The sequence below is a fragment of the Phalacrocorax aristotelis genome, chromosome 4 (assembly GCF_949628215.1).
Source record: "Phalacrocorax aristotelis chromosome 4, bGulAri2.1, whole genome shotgun sequence".
Lineage (NCBI taxonomy): Eukaryota > Metazoa > Chordata > Aves > Suliformes > Phalacrocoracidae > Phalacrocorax > Phalacrocorax aristotelis.
The window spans coordinates 74,103,668-74,128,235 of NC_134279.1; the positions used below are offsets into that span (position 1 = coordinate 74,103,668).

The 24,568-nt window shown below is 40.1% G+C and overlaps 1 protein-coding gene across 8 annotated transcripts in view; it reads right to left on the reverse strand.

Moving 5' to 3' along the window:
- Positions 1 to 22,687, reverse strand: part of SH3BP2 (SH3 domain binding protein 2) — a 41,024-nt gene extending 18,337 nt beyond the window's left edge. Inside the window, exons 1-5 of one of the 8 annotated variants that reach the window (XM_075092019.1) lie at positions 22,564 to 22,681; positions 15,199 to 15,237; positions 14,117 to 14,340; positions 6,907 to 6,964; positions 4,617 to 4,696 (exon numbers count right to left, since the gene is read on the reverse strand). In XM_075092019.1, coding sequence (XP_074948120.1) covers positions 4,617 to 4,669 — 53 coding nt within the window. In that variant the 5' untranslated portion in view covers positions 4,670 to 4,696; positions 6,907 to 6,964; positions 14,117 to 14,340; positions 15,199 to 15,237; positions 22,564 to 22,681. Of the gene's footprint in view, positions 1 to 1,100; positions 1,262 to 1,579; positions 1,829 to 4,616; positions 4,697 to 6,906; positions 6,965 to 14,116; positions 14,341 to 15,198; positions 15,238 to 21,875; positions 22,018 to 22,563 lie in introns of those variants that run through there. The other 7 variants (XM_075092021.1, XM_075092020.1, XM_075092022.1 and 4 more) reach the window with 7 other exon arrangements.
- Positions 22,688 to 24,568: the final 1,881 nt, after the last annotated feature.

The following is a 24,568-nucleotide window of genomic DNA, read 5'->3' on the forward strand; positions in this document are numbered from 1 at the left end:
TCAATAAAGTCAGTCCAAGCCTATCACGTGAGTATAATTTTCTCAAACACTATCACAATGAGGTGGTTTTTGTTTTAATGTACCCTGAAAGTCACAACAGCATGAAAAAACGTGAAATTACACACTTCATGTAAGCTAGATAATGCCAGTCTGATGCAGAAGTTTCTTCTGAATCATAACAATGCTGTTGCCAAGCTCAAACTCCAAAAGGAGAGTCGACTTCTGTTATTGTATAGGATGCAAATGTATACATCTGTGAAGTAATTTTAACCTATCCCCTCAGTCAGCTTATATAGAATAGCTGGACTGGAGGCTAGGGCATAATTTTAAAGGGTAGAAGTCCCTCCATGAGTAAAAATAAAATTCTGCTACATTAAAAAATTTGGATTACATTACAGAAGAACACTTACCCCTTTTGGCCTTAAGAGCTATTGGCTTTCAGCTCAGTTAACGCAAATACAACCTGATTCAGCTAAGGATCACATCCTGGAAGAGCCATGAGTCCTCAGTTCTTGCTTAACTTCAGCAGAACATATGGCAGATGCGATCATCTCCACATCTTGCAGTATACAGGCGTAAAAACACATTACCCTCATCTCTGAAACTACAGCTGCCAAAAGTCATATTAAAAATTCTCACTTGTTACAACAATAATTATGCCTGTCCTGGAGCCCAGTTTGGTCATGCTGAAAACAAATAGAAGCCAGCCTCTGAAGTTTGAGTATAAAAATTAAACCTGATCTGAATTTAACAAGTATCTCTATGCCAATTATGTCCGAGAACTTTTTAAACTCCATAATATCTCATAACTTCTAGTCTTTAAAATCTATTTTGAAAGTAAAACCTAGCAAAGCAAGATGCTAGTTTCCTTCTGAATATATAACTTACATAGAACATTACATATATAACATAACTTACAGAAACAAATGCATTCTTCATTTAATGCAGAGGGAGACTGAAGTTCCAGTCTCTAGAAAAGGCTTAACCAAAAATGAGGCAGCATTACAGAGAGCATAACTGTAAAATAAAAGCTTCCCCAATGTGCCCTCTGCAATTCTGAAAAAAACCTAGTTCTCCAATTGAACCATCTAAACACTTACCATCTGTTCTTAAAACTTTCTGCAAAATTTTCCGGTCCCTTTTCCATTTATTAAACATTCTCCAGTATTTCTGAAATACTCTTTCATATCTCTCCTACTTTTTTGGGTACACATTCCATTTCTTAATACTTCTAACAGACCCTTTCACAATAGTCTCTCAAAAGGACTAACAGCACAGTACAAACACTGCAAAGTCAAATAAACCTTACAGGACAAAGGGAACAGAGAACTAAGCCCAACTGAGATACACTGTTGTAAGTTTACTCAGTGTAACTTGCTTCAGCTGGTTTTTCTTTTCTGGCAAATATTTTCAACCAACACTCGCCTCATCTCTTCCACCTTCAGTTCTTTACCCTTGAATTTTCTGCATGAGTTAAAAGTATTTTACCCCAGATAGAACATTCTGCTCTTAGTTTTAGTCTGCTCTCTACCTAAAAGAGAAAAGATGACAGAAATACAAGCCACAAATATGCACTAACCTGGTGACTGTGCCTGAACGACACATAATTTTTCTGCTGACAGTTTCACTGAATGCTTGTTTCCTCTGTGATGACAAAGCCATTAATAACTTAGACCCCCCCTCAGGCATGACAGGAACATCTCTGCACTTCTCCCCGTTTCGCGTGTTACAAGGCTGAATGTGACTGCGATAGCTGCTGTACGCTTAACACACAAAAGGAAAAGAAACCCTGCCCCAACGGCTTGTGCATCTGCACTGCGGCCAAAAGGGACGCCTAGGCAATGACTTGTTTCCTTTGTTACTTCCTGTTTCCCCCAGTGTTAGTGGGCAGCACTGTCTTTGTCAGATATCCCAGCTTCCCAAAAAGGTTATAAATCAAACCCTGCATACCTCAAACATCTGTCAGATGGTGAGCCAGAAAGCAGAGGGGATTTTCCAGTGCTCACTTGTTTCCAACTCACCTTTCAATCAACTATTTTCCCTTGGGAGAAAAAGAAAGTAGCCCTTTTTTCTTAGTGTACTCAGGCTCTCACACGAGCAGAGGCACAGCTCAGAAATACTGACTGTGCTTCTGAAGAGCCTGTGCTTCGGGTACTGGCACAGCACCACAGAAATATGCTAACTATTTAATCTCTCTTCTCTCCTGTAGCTGGAGCTTGTCCATCCCTCTTCAACCCAAGAAATTAAAACTAACCATTTTAAAAGATTATGCAGCATATACATGCTTTAGAGCAAGTCTTGCCTGTACATTTGACGCTATGCAAACCACAAAAGACAATAAAATTCAAATCCAGAAGGCTCACAACACAAGGGTGACAATTCTACAGGACAAGTACCACCAACTGAGGATGAATACATGGCATTATTTCACACTTATTTTCATCTGGAGCTCTTAAAAGGATTCGTGTTTCACTAACCATGTCTGGAATTAACCAACATCCCGGGCTAGAAAGTTCAAACAAGACAACAACTAGCAAATTTCAGAATGATGGACAAAACCTACATACATGAGTATGACAAGTAAAGCTTACTTCACATATTTTTTTGCAAAATGGACATGAATCTGTACTCCAAAATAGAAGGAAGAAGTTTCTCTATAACATCTTTTCTTTTTGTAAGCTGCCCAATAATCAAATCACAGAAGAAAGTAACATTTCAGGTGTTGGCCATGGCTAGAAAAGCAATTATTCTTCACCATAGGGCACCTATTTGCGTTCTTTCCATAGCCAGGCTACTTAGGAAGTGGAAGCAAACCATCAATATCACACACCTGTTATTAGCTAAAATGATCAGCATATCAGCACAAAATCCCAATGCTATTTAATAAGAATCAATACACCATTGTCTCAGTGGCTTAACTAACAGATTTTTCACACAGAAAAGATGTAAAGAGGACTACATCTCAGCAGTTTGTGAATGAAATTCACTTGCTTTATCTGCTGCAATATCAGTTACCAATTTAGACTTTAAGCATCAACACAAAACGCTTTAATCTTTCCTCCCCCAGTTCTCTGCTATATAAGCATACTCTTCTAAGTTTGCATTACCATCTTTGCAGCCTTTATCTCTACCTCAGTAAAAAAGCGACGATCAAAATGACATCATTTGAGTATATGTAACACTGGAAAAAAAAGCAGTTCCTCTTTCCCTTTTCTGGTCTGACACACCTAAGTCCTGGCTTTCCCCTCCAAACTCAGCAACTATAGTACCATGCTCTTTGGCCTCAGTCTCATTTTAATCATGTCTCATTTATCCAACACATGTTCCTGAAGGAACACTGCTTTTCCACTCCAGCCTTTCTGATGCTGTCCTCTCCTGTTCTTCACTTAAGCACTCAGAAATACAGAATTTTTCATTTCAAGTTCCAAGATCCCCTTCTGATTTTTCTGGTGATTTCCAACACTGTCAACGGTCAGAGGTAGAACAGAAGCCATTCCACACATGCACACACACAAGCTGGTGTTCCACTGAGGAACAACAACAACAAAAAAATGTAGATGTTTCACAGCTTTGGAAGAATGAAAATTCAGCTTAACTCTCTAGACAAAACATTAATCAGAAGGGTTGTGCTTCAAAATTGCAAATAAAATCTGAAGAGACATGAAATCCTTATGGATTTGATTAACATGTCTGTCAGGGAAGTGACAGAGTATTAAATTTATCCTTCACAATGCAAAATTGATTTTTGCACAGAACTCTGGTATGTGGTTTTTAGATCACTAACCTTCATTCAACCCCACAAAATCAACAGTGAGAAGCAGCCTTGCACCAAGCTAGCCTAGGGAGAATTTCCCTCAAAAGGGGTTACTTTATCTCTTCAACATTATGAGATTTCAGTCAGGTAGCCTTAATAGGTATAACCAAAGCACCAGAAACCAACCGTTGGATTTCATTCCAGCAGGGCCGCTGTCTCAGGAAGTCAGCCAGCCATCTCTGCCGTTGTTAGGAACAGCTCTTGCTCCCAGTCAAAAGCAGTCCTATTTATCTTTAGTTAATGGAAATCAAGAGCAATAAAATATACATCTAGCACTATGCTGTCCTTGCCAGTATAATTTCACTAGTCTAGCCGACGGGTTGAGCTGTCTTTGCAGCAAGAGAGCTTCCTCTTACTGACCAATTTACAGGAAACTGCAAGAATGGACTGTAAATAAAGGCAGCAGGAGAAGAGCACAGCAGCAGGCAAGGCAGAAAAATTAACAAAGTAACAAAAAAAATTTAAAATGATATAAAACCCATTTTCCAGCTGCAGCAATTAGTCAGCTCAGTAGTCAAGTTCCACTCAGGGTAACATAAGAGTTCTTAAATTATATATTTCCACAAAAGCCTACAGATAGGAAGGCATTAAAGAAATCCACATTCGGTTGAAGTTTTATTGACTTTAGTGAGCTTGAATCAGGATTAGATTATTATGGGTTTTATTAATTCTACAAAACTAGTTTAGGCTCAAATTTTTAGATCACAGTGGAAACACATCCTCTATATTGAGAGATGGTATATCTGTCAATTCTGTAACTCCACAACTGGAAATTGTAAAAGAGCAAGTGTAAATTACTCACCTGAATCCTTCATCTGCTAGGTAAGGCAGTCCTGTGAAAATGTGAACAACCATACATCAAAATTACTTCTGCTGGTTGACCTGCAGAATTTAAAAAAAAAAAAAAAAAAAAAAAAAAAAATCAGGAAAGGGGAAAAACTAGGCCAGAACTTCCAAAAATCCTCTTTCAATGCCAAAAGAATTCCTATTATTTAAACTTCAACTATTATTCCCTCATTCAGCTTACTCAGAGCTGAAGAAACCTTAATAATATATTTACTTACATACTTAATACATATTTTAAAAAGTAGCTAAAGCCTTAATAATGTATATTCCATCTAAAACTGAGAAACACTTCAGGTCAAAAAGTTTGAGTTTCTATTTATACCCCACTGCTCTTAAGCTCTGAACATCTATGGACATATTGTTGGCTTGGAACTTCAAAAAAGCCAGACAGCACTGATCTGCAATAAATAAGCCATACTTCAGGGAAAGAGTATATCAATTTTAAAACAAAAGTTGTAACTTTTCTTGGTTGTTTCACCGAACAGTTTGGCATAAATCCTAGAAGATGATATACTGACTTGGATTTTGCGATATGGTTAATGTCATACATTGCTCAAATGTCTGTAGACCAAAGTACAGCTGCAAAGTATTTGCAATATATGCATAGCTTGTAAAAACAAATTACACTGTGCAGCTGGAAGAGAATAACCTTCTGCAAACTCTCAATATAAGAACATTATCATTCAACAGATTCTCTTATATCAACTAGCCTTGAAAAATAACCTAAGACTTCATACTTGTTTAAATAAGGATTCAATCAAAATCAGAAAATTACATTAGGATAGCTGTACTATGTTGGCAATTTTATTATGAGTACCTTCAAGTTAAGTTTAAGGGACTTCTGATGAATGAAAAAGGCGCCTCAAAACTGTATAGAAGCATTCACCCAGTGAGTTCACTGGGTGTCAAGACTATGCCAGTCAAACCATACCAGAACACTTGGTATAAGTAACTCTTAGAAGTCAGAAGGCAAGTTCTTAAATCATTTTTGCTACTTATCATGTTTCTTTAAAATAAATTCAAAGATATTACCAAGGCAAAACTTCCATCCTCATTTACTATTCAAACCAGATGGATAGGTTCTTTGCTCCTTTAACTATTACCTACCTACAAAGACCTTGTATATAAAGACTGTAAATGCAGCTATGATACAATTGGTATCTTTCAACAGTACTTGAACAATTTAAACTAGACCACAGTTAAAAATGTATGTAACAGAGCAGAAGTACAAACATGACTACCAATGTCCTATTCCTGCAGAGAGCTGCAAAGGGAGTTTCCCAAATACACGTGGAGTGGGAGTTTCCACAAATTATTTATTTCCTTGGCAGAAATGTTCGATTCTAAGATACTACAGCTGAGACAATTTTACTGCTAGGCTGGTTCGTGATGAAATGTGTACAATTCTATCACTAATGTACTCATAACTGATAGTTTAGGAATGGCTGTTGGCCCATAAAATTTCTACTTACATGTCAAAACACCTTTAAGCATTTAAGCTGGCACACCATTGAACTTTAATAAAAGCAACACCTAAATAAAGGCTTTTAGAAATTTACAAGAGGGATTCAAATATCCATTACTGATTATAAAGCATATCTGATAGGTACATTTAACTTTATACAGCAAGACGCCTGCTGGTTAAGTCTGTTGTTCGGAAATATTTTTTCTGTTTTCTTAGAATTTTACTTAAATCAATTTAAAAAACATCAAGGGGGGGGGGTGGGTGGGGGGAAGAAAGGCAAAACACCCCACCTTACTGGCCTACACTTATGTTCACCATTTTCTACCGTTTCTAATGCTAAAGCATTTTAATTTTAGCAAGACATACAACATCCATCAGTTCATTATATACCGTGCTTGTACAAGACTTAAAAAAAACATAGGTCCAAGACTACTATTACTTGTTACAGAGAATATTTCATGTGAGTGTATATAGAAGTTAACAGAAAAATTATTGAATATAACCAGTTTTAAAACATTCCTGCAGCAGGGTATTAAAACCAACAAAAACACATAAAGCTTATAGAGAAAGACCTTTAGAACATCTATCAGCAAAGAGCTACAATGGGTAAATTTATAAACTCTATCCCCGACCCCAGTAAGAAGCTACTAATTTAATACTAAAGAAATTCAGCAAGCCCTGGTTTAGAGGAACCATTTGGTCACGTCATTCATGAGCCCTTCAAGCTTGCATGTCCCTCTTCTGGCAGACTGCAATAATCTTGTATTTAAGGGAAATATACCTCTGCAGGCAAATGGCTGCAGCCAGCACCAAAGAGGAAGCTCAACTTCTGTCAGACCCTGGGAGAACAAAATGAGACAAACATTTCCTATTTTTATTTTGCTTATAAAGAGACTATGTGATATAATTTAAAGACAAAGTATAACCGGAAAGACTCACTGTATACTTTACTGCCATACAACACAGCAGATGGTGCTTGGTTTTTAAGTAGTGATCCAGTGCAGCATCTCAGAGTATGCTCTTCTCATACTTGGAAACTCTGACTAGAAACCAGAATCTCAGAATAAGCTAATAACCATGCAAGTGTGATTTCTAGAATTAGAAGGCCCAACTGGGCTGTGCTGCTAATGGACAGTCCCTACCTCCAACAGCTTTGAAGCTCATTGAGCAAAAAACTTCATGCAAGCAAGTGTACCAGAAACAAGGTTTCTTTATTGTGATTCCAATCTAAAGGATGCTGGAAGGCATAAGTATTTTGCCACACCCACCTCCAACCACCCAAACACTAAGTCTTGTTTCAGTCTAAGACTGAAACTGGTAGAAGCATGGATTACAATAACCGGGATTTAAGGCTACTGTTTCTTTCATCACTACTTTTTTGGTTTGTTTTGGTTTTTAAACATGCACTGGAAAGAAGAATCTCTGCAAGCTCACACTTACTTTCTACAAAAGCTGACTTTAATTGTAGCCACCAGATCATGCGTAGCTGGGATTTTAGGTTAAGATTTTAAAATTAAAACAAATGTACACTGCAAGGCTGTGCCGGAAAGACTGCAGTAAACAATTTTGATTTGGAGGACATGAGAAGGAACAGTCATTTCATATCACTTAACCCTAAAAATGTATAATCACATGCAATGGGCTTCTACAGGACAACTTGGCCAATGCCAGTTTATAATTTCTTTTAGGGAAACTACTACTTGCTTCAGAAGTATGACTAAAAGGAAAAAAAATTTTCCCCTTCAACCTTATTTAAATAAACTCCAACAGCAAGGATTAGCCCAACATTGGCCTACGCCTCCAAAGCTGTAGAGTTGCATTCAAAAGTGAGTTCATGCAGGTCTATTTTCCAAGTACAGAAGACATTCATACACAATACTTGACATGAACAACAACATTCTTACTTTACAATACAGATCACAATTTGCCTAATGAAATCGACTACTGGTATAGTGCCAAAGTTTGCAGAAAGGTTTCACAAGAGGTACAAAAACCCCACAACATACTACAAAAATTACAAACACCTGACAGTAAGATAGGCCAAAGGTGAGGAGCTAAAATACAAGTTCTAGATCCCCACTTTCCATCTGATCTTGACATCACTTAACTCTTCTCTTCAAATCGTCTCCTTTTCTGACCTGTCTTGAAATTCAAGACCTATACTCTTACAAAAGCTTCTGTAAGGGTTAACTCATTCACACTGGGATGAAGTCTTCAGAAAACTAAATATTATGAAAATGGTTGTAGTGGTACTGCACATGTAAATCAAAACCCTTCCTAGATCATTAATATTTCAGAGGAGGAAAAAAAAAATCCCAGAACCAAAACCAGAACTGTAATGCATCTATTTTAGTACACAACGATTGAGAAGCTGGGAATACAGAAAACTGTCTCAGACTCCAAGATCTCAGTCTCTAGCCCTTCAAATGACACCAGCAAGCCCCTGAGCTGCAAATTCTTAGGCTGGAAAAATATTCTATATCTTTTTCCAGTTCTTACACTCTTCAGTAAGCACTCCTCAGGTCTGACTCCATACAGCCATTCCTATAGTGCCATCAAGTGCGCAAAAAGAGTCTGTAAACTGGAAAGCTCACTTTAAAGGATACTTCCATTTCCTTCCGATCAACTCTTCTTTTTTTTTTTTTTTTTAATTAAGACGTAAGGACTTATTCCAGCTGAAGTTTGAATCTAGCAGAAGCCTGGAATTTTTTACATACATCCTACAGTCCAGCTACATTATCCCCCTCCCTCCCCCCATTTTAATTTAAAGATGCTTCTTCGCACCACATTAATCTATCCTACCTTAGAGAACTTGCTTCTTTCCAAATCCTTTCTTGAACATCTAACAGCATTGTCTATTCTTTCCATTACTATGGTCACATCAAAGCTTGTCCAAAGAACATTTGGCTGACTCCTGGGCTGACTTTTCATCTCCAAAACTGGCTCTTATTTATTATACATACTATAAATAAATACATATATGAGATTCCTATCCATACAGTTCTTAAATAAATGGTCTAAGGTATAAACTCCAGCTACCCTAGTAATCATCTTAGCAGGATGAACTACAAGGAATACATTGCCTTTGTGCACCTTTCTTAAAAGTTTTTTTTTAAAAAACTCTTTCAAAACAGCACAGCCAGACTCCTTACAGACACAAACCAGTTATAAGGGCACTCTTCTTTATGACCTTCAAAAGCATATGTTTTGTGTACTGCCTAGGACTAACAGCCATTATCTCCAAGAAGTCCGTACACCATTCTTTCATTTCCAAGTTTTGTACTCCATAAAATTCAAGCTTACTCTTACATATGGAACATATAACATTTCCAGTAGAAGCTTTTACAACATTAACAGATTATCATCCTGCTATATTCATCCTAGATACTCTTAAGGCATTCTAAATACAAGTCACTTGTACACAAAGAAGAGCTGAAGCTGGATTTCACTTGCACAAAGGAAGTTCAGGAATTTGGGTCAATAGGATTAGTCCTGTTTCAACCCAAGTAATCAAACCTGACATCTTTGTGTAGTAAATACAACAGTTCACCCAGACCCAAGCCAATTGACAGATCAAGTATATCACAGATTCATTGATTCAACTGCGTGTGTTACTGGCACCACAAAATAAAATGTCTACAGAAGTTGAACTTCAAGGAAGAAAGTCCTGTTTCTGCACCCTTTTAAGTATTTAATGGTATTTGTGACATTTTGTAAAGCATTTGAATCCATACAGACTGATACTCTTAACATCCACCAAAAAACTGCACTAATTAACTATCTCAAAGCATAGACATGCATTAAACACCTGTGTATATCTACAGCCATAAAAAACACTCTCAGCTTAAGATGTGTGCTAGAAAGTGTTAAAAGTCCATTAGACTCTCCAAAAAGCCTCCCCTTCCTCCAAGGGACAATCTTTCATGCATTCTAGTAATTTAACATTAACTAATAAGCTACTATTTTAGTGAAAGACATTTCCCGGGTTGTAACGGAGTTCATGTTCAATTTCTGTGATACACATCTCCAGCAGATCAAAACCGAACAGTCCCAATGCTTCAGACTAAACTTATCTCTTTACATACTAGAAAAAAATTTGTCTACAGAAATAAAAATATTTCTAAATTTAGCATCCTCACAGGTTAGCAAAGGTTTTGATACAATCACAAAAGCACATACAGTTTCTATGAAAAACCAATGGTTTATCCAATGGTTATAAACCAATGATACACTACTGATAGATTAAGTAGGATTTTTGCTCCAGAGAATCACTCTTTAAAAAAAGGAAAATTACAATAAGCAGTTTGATTATTCAACAAAGGTCTTCTCATACCAGAAAAAACAAAAGCATCATTATGGTTATGAAAGGTGCTTCCTGGAAAATAGCTTGTTTTAGGTAAAACTGCAGACCCTTACCACCTCCTGTTATTCAGGTTATATTCCATCTGTATCTGTGCATGTTTATATCCATATACATCTTATATATGTAGCATAACATGCGGGTATGTATGAATAAAATATATTATTTGGAATACAACAAAAGGTAGCATAACACTACAGTTTTGATTAACAATGCTAGTCTTTCATTTATGGCTATTTTGTTTTTCCTGGAAGAACTATAACAGATGGTGGTTAGATTACTCCAGCTATAACATGGTGCCAAATTCTTCTAACAATAAAACTAACTGTATAGAACTAATAGATCTATCTTAAAAAAGAGTAAGTCAAATTATTCACAAGACATAATAAGACTTGTCTACCTTTTAAGTCCAGATAAGACATTTATAATTGTAATAACCATTAGTAAAAACTTGTCTTGGGTTTGGGGTTTTTTTGGGCAACACGAAAGTAACAACAAAACCATTGTGCTTCACTTCCATTGCTCCAGCACCACTTCCTCTCCTGTGCAATCTACCAGAGAACAAGCAGCTGGCATGGCAAATCAAAAACAACAAGTGCAAGGACTGCAACAGTTAGTTTAACTGAATGTGAAAAAATAAGGCTTAAGTCAGAAAGGATAGAGAGAATTCTAGTATTCAGACTAAAGTATACACAACTGATCTTGAAAGAGTTCTTGTTGTGTACTCTATACCTTGAAATCTTAAAGCGCAAACTTTTTCCTGGTTGGAACGCTATATAGTTTTTCTTTAGCCCTTTTCATTCTACTTTGTTGGAGATGCAACCATTCAGTTAGAAATCACAAGGAAACTATTCTCCAAGACTCACCATCCCTTTCGATATTTTGACTGTTCTACAGAACACCATCCTCAATCCTTTTCATTCTACTACAAGCTCTCTCTGCTTTTCCTAGGTGATGTTGCTGAAATATGCAATGTAAAACCATCAGACCTTAGGATATGAGGGTTAAATATAGCGATATAGTTTATCTTCTTAGCACAAGATTATTAGGAATACATCAGGTTTGTATTTGGTTTTTATGTGAACTCACATCCAAGTATTGGACCAAGTTAATATTTGGTCTTTACCTGTGAGCTGCTCAAAAAACTGAGAACCCTACAATAGGAAACTAAAAAAAAAAAAGAAAAAAGGAAAGGAAGACTGGCCAACACCACTACTGCAAATGGTCAAGACTGTGTGGAAGACAGAGCTTTCTCTTATGGACATAAAAGTTGTGAGAGTAAGAATGACACTTCAGAACTCCCGATTCATATGTGAGGTGCACTTCTTCCACATACCTTCTCAGTTAACACAGACCAGCAAGCACATTTAGAGCAAAATCCTACCACACCACTAGACCATGCACTTTTCATCATCGCTTTAGGGCTACAAAAGTGACAGGGCATGAGTAACACATGGCAGTCAAATGACTTAGCATGTTGAACAGAATGGCAGAAATGGCATAGGCATGGGGGGCGGGGTGTGTGTGGAGAAAAACAACCCCACACAACAAAACTCTCCAGGACAGAAAGGAATTCTAGAGTTGTGAAGTTAAGAGTTTTAACCAAAAAGAATTCCATTTGCCACATTTCATAGGAATGACGCTGATGCAAACCCCTTCTGCTCGGCACTCTCTCAATAACCAAAGCCCATCAACAGAGCGCCACATTCCCTGAAATAATATCTCCAGCTCTAGCAGTAGAGACCTAGCTTCCAGTCCAGCAGCAAGCTTACTACTACCGAGTAATTATTAAGTAGCATGATACTGTTGCAGCCCATTCAATTAGAGGTTAGTACATCTTTATTAACAGATTTGTTGCTAATCCCTTGCCACCTGCCAACCCAATTTTGCTGGGGAGCTGCATCCCACAGTGCAAGCACACAGGTGGCGTCAGCAGCACTGTGACATCCTTCTCAACTAAGATACCCTCCTACCCTCAGGAGCCCTCTCATTTCTCTAGGACCCATGAGCCATGACATCAGCCAGCTCTGCTAAGCAGAAGAGCTGCCAGCCAGCACGGAGGAGGAGAAACACAAATGCTCTCCACTGCAGGAGTAGGAATACCATGCAGCTGTGGAGAAACAGTCTGGCAGCAGAGGCATAGCAGGCATCATGCCAAAATGACAGATAGTTTCCAGACTTAATCACTTTGATATTATTTAGTACTGTGTACATTTGGAAATATGGTATTCCATCTTATCAGCATTGTTTCCATCATTATTAGAAAGGTTATCTGCACCTCAAAGCAAAAGATGTGAGATTCAGCAAATTCACACATTCCTCTGATAATGCTTCAGTTTGCCCCTTCAGATGCTCATATCAGTGGCTTTCTGAACTCCAACCATCTTCACAACAGCTGTGATATTTGTCCAGGGACAGAAATAAGGGCTTTTTTTTTTTTTTAAGGGGGGTGGCACAGAGCAAAATGACTCACTGAGGCTTTGAGTTCAAAGGGAAAAAAAGGATTTCACTGCAAGTTCTTCCCATAACAGCTTCCCACAAATAAAATAATTTTGTCTAAGCAGCTAGAGAATAGTCAGGCTATCTAACCCTGTTCTCCTAGTTTAAAATGCAAAGTACATGAAAAACATTCCTCTTTCCCTTCCAAATTTTCCTCCCTCCCCCACTGCACCGTCATGCATCAAGTATTTAGCTAGCATAATTCCAGCAGTCTGCCATGCTTAATTTACTACAGAGTAAGAGTACCCCACACAAGCTTATTGATGACTGTAATAAATTTGGGCCAGGCTATGCATCATCTTATCATTTGTTTGGGTTCTCCTAAATCCAGGATCACAATTGTTGTATATAATCCCGTTAGTATTCATGATAGTTTTCTACCTCCAGTTCTAATCTTGTAGCAAGACTCATTTTCCCCCGCTGCAATGGGTATTTTGTCTTCTCACAAAACCCTTCTGGTTAGTGTTTTGTTGAGTATATTCACTTATTTACAGACCTAATGTAAATCTCCAGTTAGAAATCAAAGTTAAGCACTCTCCCCTAAACACCAAACAACGGAGACTGCACAGGACTGATTGTCCCGTGCTCCTACAGGCAGTATGCCCGCTTTGACAGCAGAAAGCTGAATTTCTCCCCACAACATGTACAAAAGTCCCACTCCTCACTTGAAACTGCAGTGCTTTAGAAACACACCTACCTGGCACAACAGCAGAGTCTGATTAACTGACTGAAAAATTACAGTGGAAAGCTTCAATGTTTAAGCCTGTCTGATTGAAGGCAGTTAACAGCTGTCGATGCTCAGCAGCTGTGCAAGTCAGGTCACTCTTTTGCTCAAACATAGTTTCAAGTGCCTCATTTTGATTAGTCAAGTTTACAGATCAGATCAATTTTGAATTAGCTAATTATAAGCCTTTGATCTGTCAATAGGACCTGCAGGCTCATAGTCCAGGTTTCTTTGCGTTAAATTTCTCTCTAGATCATTATCGGGACATAACATAGAAAAAATGCTAATCCTTCCAGGAATACAGGAAAGTACAGAAAACAATGAAAAAGGAGGACAACTAGTTCTTAAACAAGCCTATGTATCTAAAGTGTACAGTTTTATTAGTGTAAGGAAATATCAGAAACTTACTTCAGCACATAGCCTTGGTCAAAACAGTACGATCACCAAATTTGTGTAAAAGGTTTAGGAGCACATGTAATGAAGAAACCATGTTCAGTAACAACCTGTGCCACCTCTGCAATGAGATCGTACCACAGTACTCCGAGATAGGCGATGCTCTCACTCGAGGAAATCTGTCTTGCAATTGTAATACATTGATCTTAAGATAAGTCTCTTCAGGGTGCCAACTTGGTCTGAGAGAAACAAACAATTCTGTGACATGTTGTAATAGAATTACTGTTAAGCAACATCATGGTAATGATTTACTTTTTTTAGCAGGGTTGTCACAAGATTAGAGACTAATAATTTAAGCCTCTGCTGCCTGGTTGCAGGAACTAGCTCTCAGCGCTAACTACGTTCTGGTTTGAATGCCAGCCTTAGCACTTAGATGCATCCAAACAACTTCAGCTGAAATTACGAGGAACTAGGTAGGCTCCAAGGTGAAACTTCTAAGGATACGGCATTTAAACCTAAACTTTTTACTTTATAGGAGAGTTTTAACAAGTTTTACACCAATAGAGAGATTGTCCCTCACTCATGTAGAATGTTCAGAAGTACGGTAAGTCTTGCAAAATAATGTCAGAGAGGTAACAAAACATGAGATGAAGGACCATTTCAAAGAGATTTTAACTTGGAATAAGATTTACATGCAGACACTGAAAGGAAACTGCAGATGAGATCCAGTTTCTACTTCTATAGTTTCAACAGGCTATAACCCCAAAAATCATAGTTCACGAGACTTAAAATTAGTTTTTCCGCACCTCAACAGACTACCATTTATTTAATAGGAAAATATGCAAATATTTATAAAAATGACTGTTTCCAGAATGATGATTAACATCTATCACTACAGTAGCTTATGTTAAAATTAGAATGGGGAAACTAAGCTTCCTACCAAACCACTTTGGGTTTTTTTTTTGGTCTTACAAGCCATATTTCAGACAAGATCATCTACAACATGATCTACTTCCGCCTCTCTTCTCCCCTTCTTTTGTTACTAAGCGGTTAGTACACGAAAAATGAAAACGACTAACACACGCTTTTATACTTACTAGAATCTGTTTCAGGATCTGAGAAGCTGCCCTGTAGTGCTGCGTAAATAAAAATAGACATCTCAGTGACTGATTTCAGCAGACTAAAGCTCTCCTGGAGAGTAGGAAGTTTATTTGTCTGTTGAAGAACTCAACATCAAAGTAGAAACTGACGTATTAAGTAAGATTTCCCTCCTCCAAGGGTTCTTGGTTTTTATTTTGCATATCTTTAAATGAACAACTCCATGCTAATACAAGATGAATCAGGAATTATTTAAAGTAATCTCAATTCAAGAATATTTAGAATTAAGTCTTGCTTTTGTTTAAGAATTAATTATTAAATTGCACAGCACAGGTTCATGGTTCATCTAAATAGGAGACTGCCAGCTAAACTAGAGCTGACGTTATTTCCGTCTGTTAAAGCAGAATAACACCAAAAGATGCAGGTCAGCTGGCAGTTCCAGATTGGATAATCTGAAAAATGAAAAGTGCATTTATACTCAGTAACAACAGAGTTCAAGCCACTGAAGCCCAATCTAAACCTACATTCTTGTCCTAACAGAGAGAAAACCCATACACACAGACTACATTTCCATCACCCAGAATGTTTGATTTACTTTTTTGACCATACAAGTACTAAACCTAGGAATCCTAAATCTTCCTAATTCCTTCTACTACTCTCTCTCCTCTTGATTATTCGGATATGCTTCAAACTCCTGAGAAATCTTTTGCTTTGAGTCATGTCTCCATTATGTGTAAATCACCTTTCATGATGAGTCTTGCAGCACGCTTCCCATCACCTCTCCCTCTAGTCAACACTTAGGCAAACAAAGATCTGAGGCAGGTAACAGTTCCAGACATGCACACTGGTACCGTTGGACTCTCCCAGCCTTTTCCTTCCCAGTACTGCCAGAAGCAAGAATGAGGGAAATAATTCAAATTCCAAAATGCAGGTTGTTTTTCTACAGCAAGCTGGGACAAATCACTTAACTGGAACTTGGTAAACAGTGGTAAGTCAGGGTGCTGCAATTTACAAGGTAGCTGTAAGACAGGAGATGAACTGTACCATAAAATACTAATACCCAACACTAAGAACTGGGTGCTTTATTAAATTTCTGGTCTACATATTGCTACTCTTACACTGCTCTAGGTGTGAGCAGCCACTATCTAGAAGCACTAGTCAGTCAGCGTGGGGTTTCTTTTTTTAAACTCACTGAAACTATACTGAAACTGATACAGTGCTTGAATTCTAGCATCATTGCAGTACTGCTCCAAATATGCAAACAACATACTGTGGTATTGCTGCACAGCACAGTTAAAAAATAATTGGTAAAATAAATAGTTGATCCACCTCCAGTCTTTCTGTCATGCCATCGATTTTGAAAAGGAAAGGAGAAAAACAAAAAACCCCATGTCTGCCTGAAGACTTGGGCCACAGACTGTTACCACTCTCATAGGTATGCTGAAAACAGTAAAAAGACAGTACTACAGTTGCTGGAGAGGGGGCAGGGAGGCAGAGAAGGTGAACAAACAAATCACAGTAAAGAAAGGATGACTACACCCTGACATAGTCTCAACCCGTGTGACAACAGGCAGCCGCTCCAGTCTGTGAAACAGTTACCTCCTTTACTGGGCAAAAATGATGCTCTGTCTACACAGAAACTCATAACTGAATTCAAACTCTGAGAACTGAGATAACATGATGAACTGTCAACTCTGCAAAAGTGTCCAGGCCCTTGGAAGTTTATGGTATTTAAGTAGCACTGAATGTTGCCGACTACTAAATTTGAGCCTTGCTTCTTTTAAGGCTCCAGCTACTATGGTGAGGGATTTTAGTCTCCGAGTTTTTAAAACAGCACATTATCCTTCCAATGAGAGGAAAGGCTTAAAACATACAGTACATACACCATGAAAGAAAGTTAATAATAAATGCTTGCTTAAAATGTATATAGCTCCCTCTTCTTAGGGACCTCATTCATGACCGTTGCGTATTTGTGCAGTGTTCCTGCCAAAAATAATATAATTCTAAAAATTGAGGGGTTTGGTGCTCACAAAGACATTAACTATTACTCAGTATGGCCACCAGATTTTTTTTAAAAAATTAAGGCTGATACTTTGCTCAGTTGTTGCTCCCGTATGAGTTCCAATGGAAATGCCATTTTCATATTTTGAGGAAACCATCTGGAATGAAAGATTTCCTGTTTGAAGAGCCCTTACAGGTGAGTTAATGATTAAAGGTATAAATCCAAGTTTCTCCTAGTACTCTCATATATGGCAACACTGAAGAGATAATGAAATAAAAGCCTTCTTTAAATATGTTCAGTAACTTTCCCATTTGGGGGTGGTAATATATTCCCTGCACTGAAAAAAACAAGAATATCTATGAAGCATTTTACAGAGATATATGCAAGTCCTTTGTGCATGCATGTATCAAGAGGAGATGATGCTGTACACATAAATGAAGTTTAGTTGCAATGTCTACTACATCAAGCAGCAGCAATCATAACCTGTTTACACAGACCATTCTAAAGTTTTTGTGAAGTGATCTCAAATCTATGTACAGGTATTAAGTTTTCTAAACTCTCCGTGAGAGAGTGAAAACCATTTCCATGCTGTAGAAGTCTCCATAGGCACCTAAAACCATTTGGAATTATCAGCAATTACCCCAGTCATCCCTAAGTGCTCACACACTACAAAATACAATATCACCACCTACATAAATTAGTCATACCATAAAGAACACAACCCAAAATTCCTGTCTTTCTGCCCTAACATATCCAAGGAAATGGCCTACAATGACAAAAACAAATCTCATGTTTCTATAAGTTACAGTAGAGTGGTTGCGTTTGACTATGGAAAAAGTGTTTAGCTTTTAAAAGCATAAGGATACAAAGCTAGCCTGAATTAGGAAGTTTCTTCTTTGACAAATCAACACTAGAAGAGCCGAGCGGGTCAGAGCGGTGGGAATCCAAGACGTATGCATTCCCTCGAAGACAGAACAGACGTAATGATTCAAATGTACCTGCTGTTCCATTAGGATGGAAGTGATCCTGACCTTAAATGATTAATGATGTACAGTTTGCCAGTGTTTTTTATTTTATTTGTGCTAAGTTATAACCAGAAAGCTTTAACTATAACCAGTTGAACAGTGAAAATTTTCAAACATAAAGAGGATGAAAACAGGAGTTCCCTAGCCTTCTTGGGGTTTTACCTGTGGCCTGTCCAGTAAGCTAAGATTATAAGTAAGCAAAGGTCTGCTTTCCCTACCCCTGGGCAACCACAGATATGAAGATGTATCCAGCAACAAAATTCAGCAAGCAGCTACTCCTAAAATTAGCCAAAGATTTGCTTATTTCACACCAGCTATCTAGCTCAGCTCTTGACAGCTGTTTCAGGAGACAGATCCAGAACGTGCACTTTCCATGAAAATAAGGTTTGCCAGAACTACTTTAGAGAGAGCCCTAGCTACAGATTAGGTCCCTGAAACAGTCTGGTTAAACCAGCCTGCGACTGCAGCAGGAAGATACAACAGGAATCCTTACAACATGCATGCAAGCTATTGTCTTCCCTGCTCCTAAAAACAAACTTTACAGGAGCTGAAGACAAATATTGCCAAGGTCTGATTTCTGAATGACTGTAATTCCTTCTCTGCACTGTAACTCAACTTTAAATACCTTTCTGCCAAAGATATTCAGATATGTGTAACTACTGCAGTAACAACACCTTAGAAGAGATAAGAACTTGATCATTACTGGAAATGAGCTGGCATGCAAGTAAAATAAATTATTTCAGTTGTGCTGGTATGCTGGGATAAGGGGAGAACAACATTTAGGTTTGTCTCCATAGGAAGTCATGTCTCTGCATTCTCCCCTGTTTAAAATTCACCCCTTACCTCAGGAAAAATAGTTTTCAGATTCCTGCATGTGTTAAATGAAATGTGGACTCTTCAACCCCCTTTCTTTTTAACAAAGAAATTCAACATAGGAGTTTATGGAAAACAGTCAAGATTGAAAAAACCTTCAAAAAGGTCCTGGAAAAATACTGTAGAGACAGCATATTGCTCTAAAAAAGCATAGTGCAGTGAGAATTCTGTTACGTGTTCTAGTCATCTATCTTAAGCAAGCAATCTGATGATACATATGCTTGTAATATACAGTACGACAAATAATTCCTCGAAGTTTACTATTCCCAGTGTAGTTATACTGACCAACACTTCAGTGACTTCAATTCTTTCCTCAACACATTGCAAAAGGCATAACTTGTCTAAACATTCTAGCATAAGATGAGTAGAAGAGGTGTTGATTAACAAGAGAGTTAGCAATAGCCCGTAAATATTAGAGGAATAGACAGGGACGTCCATACATGGGATAAAAGTATAAAGAAATAGATATTCCATTTAGTATCCTGTTTACTGAAATCTATTGTGTCTGTCAGACTACCTTTGAGGCTGCCTTAAGTCCCTCTGTTTTCCAGACTCCCAGTTCCTTTCCAGACACTGTTTGTTCTACTACAGTACAGATTCAAAAGCAAATGTGAAGCAATGGCATTAGGAAATGCCTTCATGGAACAAGTTTACCTTAAAAAAAGGCCAGAAGAATGCTTAGCTACACAAAAGAGGAGTAGCCATCTAGGAGGTTATTTTTCTCTCCTCCCTTAGAAATCCCCATCAGAAGACAAAACACATTGTGGAAGAATCATTGTACCAACCCATACTTTCACATCTAAACAAAACATATTACTCAGGAAGTCCCCAGTAACTATTATGAGTCCTCACCATTGTTTACAGAGCTATTCATCAATTCTGCCAAGAGTCTGAGCTGGTATGAACTTTCCTGCAAGGTACAATAGAAGTAATAAGCCAAGATCCTGATCCTACACTAATACAAACTAACAGTTTTACAAATAATAGGGTTACTTACATCTGCAAGTACTTTTAAGATCAGGGCTTAAGCCAGCAACAATTGACACAATACTTGCAGGGCTGCACATTCCAAACAACTTACAAAACTGCTGGATAATCTGATGAAAGCGTAAATTACCCATTGTCTAACATCCCGTGCCAAACAGACTGGAAGATACACCAACGCTAAGTCAACATCATCAAGTTAAAACTCATACCCCTCTATTACTGCAATCTTACCATATTGTAATGCATAGCAATAAATATACTGACAAGCTACAGGGCGAAGAGCAAACAGTTTCACCACCAGGGTTTGAGTGTCACAAGCACTTTTCCTATAGGTAAAATGACAAACATGTATGCGCCTTTTGGCCATCCATGTTTGCGTTTCAGGATTGTAAAGGGGAAGTTAACAGTTCTTAATGCGTTTCCACTTCTACTCATTACCAAAGTGGCTGTCGTGTGGTGTTCTATCAAAGGAGACTGCTCCATGTCCACTTAAGTAAGAAATTGAAGGAGGAGACTTTTTAGTGTTGTAGGCTAACTTTTCTAACAACAAAATTAGATTGGAAGCCTTATCTTAGAAGTACAGGGGGTTGATCTGTCTGCGGGAGCTTACAGATTTGCTGTCAACTGATGAGATTGGCCTCAAACACAGGAATTCTCACTCAGACAGCCCTGCCTGAGGTGCCTGCAGGAATTTATTTTTGTATATTCATCCTTACTGGTTTGAAAACACCAAACCTCTTCCAAAACTGGTATCTCTGTATCTCCCTCCTTGGTAACTTCAAAAAAAGCTCTTTATTTTCTGGGCATTTTAGCATGAAGTTTGTCATGTTTTGTGGGGAAGTTTATAGAGAGCTGGGAAATTTTAAAACAAACAAACAAACAAATTATAAACAGGAAACAGCATTTAACCCCCCACGAAGCTGACCCAGTACTGACTCCTCAGTAATGGAATATTGGCAAGGGTTATCTATTAATCAGTTCTGTTGCAACAGCAAGATGGCTCCAAAATACAGTAACAGGAAGGGAAAGAAATGTGTTATGGCTAAAAGAAAAACAGCAAGCTAATTCTACTTTTGCCTGTAGCATGAAAGAGGTACGTGAATGAAATAAACTGCAGAGAGTCCAGCTCTACATTTCCTGTACAAATACAACTGAAAATAAACAGAAGAGATGTGTAATTATTCGGATCTGAATTTGCTTCATAAACCCTAAGAGCAGAGTGAAAATGGAAATTTGCTTTTCACAGTAGGAAACATACCGATTTAATGCAACTAATTTCACACAGGAAACTGAAGTCCTGCCTGTGCACAGGCCAGCCAGACCACGTACAACAGCAGGAGTGGCTCTTCAATACCACTTAGTAACATTACTTCATCTGTAGTGCTGAAGTTAAACAAGATACAAGGCCAGTTCTGTCCCACTGCTGGCCTGTTCTTTGCTAGCATCATCAAGACCCACAGAAAAGAGGTCTTAGCATACAGAATGGTAGGAGGGGAAACATTTATCCACCTTCTCAACTCATTCTGGGTATCAGTATCCTTAAGCTGCTACCAATTCGTGCCAGGCAGTTGTGGGATAAAAGCTGACAAATTAAACACACACATGCCAGGTGTCCTTGCTCTCTACTGATACAAGAAGTACAATACATAATTTCTACAGAGCCCACACCTGTGGATGAATGGGAACTTCAAACCCAGGCAGAAGGAACAGCATGACCCGAGTAAATACGAGGCACCTTCCAAGATTGAAGGCACTTGAAGAAGACAACATCACCAAAGCCACAGCTCACCGTAAGCAGGGAAACAGTATGGCTCTTCCATCTTTTCTTTCTTGCAGGAAAGCACCTATGCTTTTTTCCCCCTTGAAGAGCCTTTCCTCCTCACGTAGGTGGGCTTGCACTACCAAACCAACTCCATCCCTTGCACTCCCACCTGCAGACAACCAAAGCGGCACCAAACCAAAGGCGTCAACAGATGGGACTGGGAGACACGAGGCACCTTCCCACCATCTCCCTCGTAGCGGTGGCAATGCCACTGTCCCCGGAGCCGCGGCGAGGGTCACCCGCGTCCCGGCGCCGCGTACCCGCCGAGGAACGCAGGCCGAGCCCAGGGAAGCTTCTAGAAATCTTCGCGAGGGAAACCGGCCGCTCCGGAGCACCTCGACGCCCGGCAGCTGTTCGAACGGCCGCCCGACCCCTCGCCTTTCCCCCGCGAGGCCGCACGCCGGGCGCCCGGGCTGCCCGGCCAGGCGGCAGAGGCCCTTCCCGAGGCTCCCACCGCCTCGCACGAGGAGCGTCCCGGCACCGGGCGACGGGAAGGGAGACGCGGAGACGTTCCCGCCTCCCCCCCGCCTTTTCCCGCACGGGCGCCCCACGCATGGCAATGCGGGAGCAGCGGTAGCGGCTGGAGTGGGAACGCCTCTGCTGCCTCGTCCTCCTCAGCCCCCCCAGGAGGCGGCTGTAAGGAGCGGGCACTTACCTCAGCCGCGGTTTGGCTTGGCTAGGATCGGCTCCGCTACGCCAGCGGCAGCACCCGCGCCGGCCACCCAGCCCCACTCCACAGCCCGGCCCGGCCCCGCAGCCGCCGCGGCGCGCAGCGCCCGCCCCTTCCTTCACCTGCCGGGATGAGCCCGCCTCCCGCTCCCGCCCTGCTGCCGCCGGTGGGGGCTGCCGCTGGCAGCCACAGCCGCGCCGCCCCGCTCCGGCCTGCCGTGGGGCGGGGAGCGAGCTGGGCTCTGCTACGCCGTGCCGCAGCAGCCGCCCTTCGCGCCTGAGGGGGTGCCCTGTCCTGCCCTACCCTGGCAGGGTCCGGTTCTAACGCCGGAGCCAGCGCCGGGCTCTGTCAGGGCTGTGTGTGCTGAAAACTCTTGGCGGCTTCGGGAGCCCTGGCGGCCGCTGTCTCAAGTCTGGCAAGTGCAGGGATGTAAGTCGCAGCCCCGGAGGCCGTGACTTGGACGGATCGGGATTTATCTGACTGACGCCAGGGTCTGCCGCAGGTCCCTGGAAGGCACCAGGTTTTGTTACCAGGAGCGCTGCAGAGGTGGCCTGGGTCTGAAACAGCACGCTGAACGTGACCCAACAGCGTGCCCTGGCAGCCAAGGGCCAACCGAGTCCTGGGGTGCCTCAAGCCCTGCATTGCAGCCGGCCGAGGGAGGGGATTGTCCCGCTCTGTCCTGCCCTGGTGCGGCCTCACCTCGAGTGCTGGGGGCAGTTCTGGGCGCCACAGGACAGTAAGGATATAAAGCTGCTAGAGAGTGTCCAGAGGAGGGCCACGAAGTTGGTGAAGGGTTTAGAGGGGAAACTGTATGAGAGGCAGTCACTTGGTTTATTCAGCGTGGAGGAGGCTGAGGGCAGTCGCAGCTTCCTCACAAGGGGAGGAGGAGGGGCAGGCGCTGATCTCTGCTCTCTGGTGACCAACGATAGGACCCGAGGGAAGGGGAGGAAGATGTGCCAGGGGAGGGTTAGGCTGGATATTAGGAAAAGGTTCTTCCCCCAGAGGGTGGTGGAGTCCTGGAACAGCTCCCCAGGGAGGCAGTCACAGCACCAAGCCTGACGCTGTTCAAGAAGCACTTGGACAGTGCCCTCAGAGACATGGTGTGAATTTGGGGTTGTCCTGTGCAGGGACAGGAGTTGGACTTGATGATCCTTGCAGTAGTCCCTTCCAACTCAGGGCATTCTGTGAGTCTATGAAACAGCCCACAGCCCCACCAGCCATGCTCCTGGCTCCACTGGCTGCGCACAGAGACACTGGGTTGCCTCTGCACTCAACTCTCATTTTATCCAGGTTTTCCCCATATCCATGGTAGCTAGACCCCATTGCTTGGAAGCTTACCTGTACCCCCAAGGGATGTCACACGGTTGGAAAGGTGTTTAAGTGCACTAAAAGGTGACTTTTAAAATTTGATAAGTTCACTTTGTTCACTTCATTCTCATGTGTTGAATGTTAATTTAAGATACGCTTTTATTCAGTATTTTGGATTCTCTTGGGCTTTTGTTTGTTTCTCCATTTGCCTTTTATTACTTCCCAGATTTCTTTTTCTAACTAAAAAAAATCAGTTTTTTTAAAAAGATGAGTAGAAAATTGAAAAATCAAAGTGACATTTAAAAATATACAACAGCAAAATATGAAAAAATCTATCAAAAGGCTATTTAAAAATGTAACTTAGAATGTATTTTTTGTCTTGTAAAAATTATATACAAAGTAGTATTACTACTGTAAGAGTACTGCTATGAGAGGTACAACGCAGTTGGTTTTAACTCCATTTACTTTAGTAACAAGAATATAACTGAAAAGGAGCGCTTAATCAAGCAATATTCCCAAAACGTCACTATTTGGATAATTTTGGAATTTATTTTAAAAAAAACCAGCGGATTCCTTTGGTGATTAGTCAGCTAATACTTTAGTTTTAAAGCCTTTAACGTTTACAATGGTATTATAGTAGTTTCTGTGGTCAGAACATAAGGTGGTGTGACGTTTCCTGTGA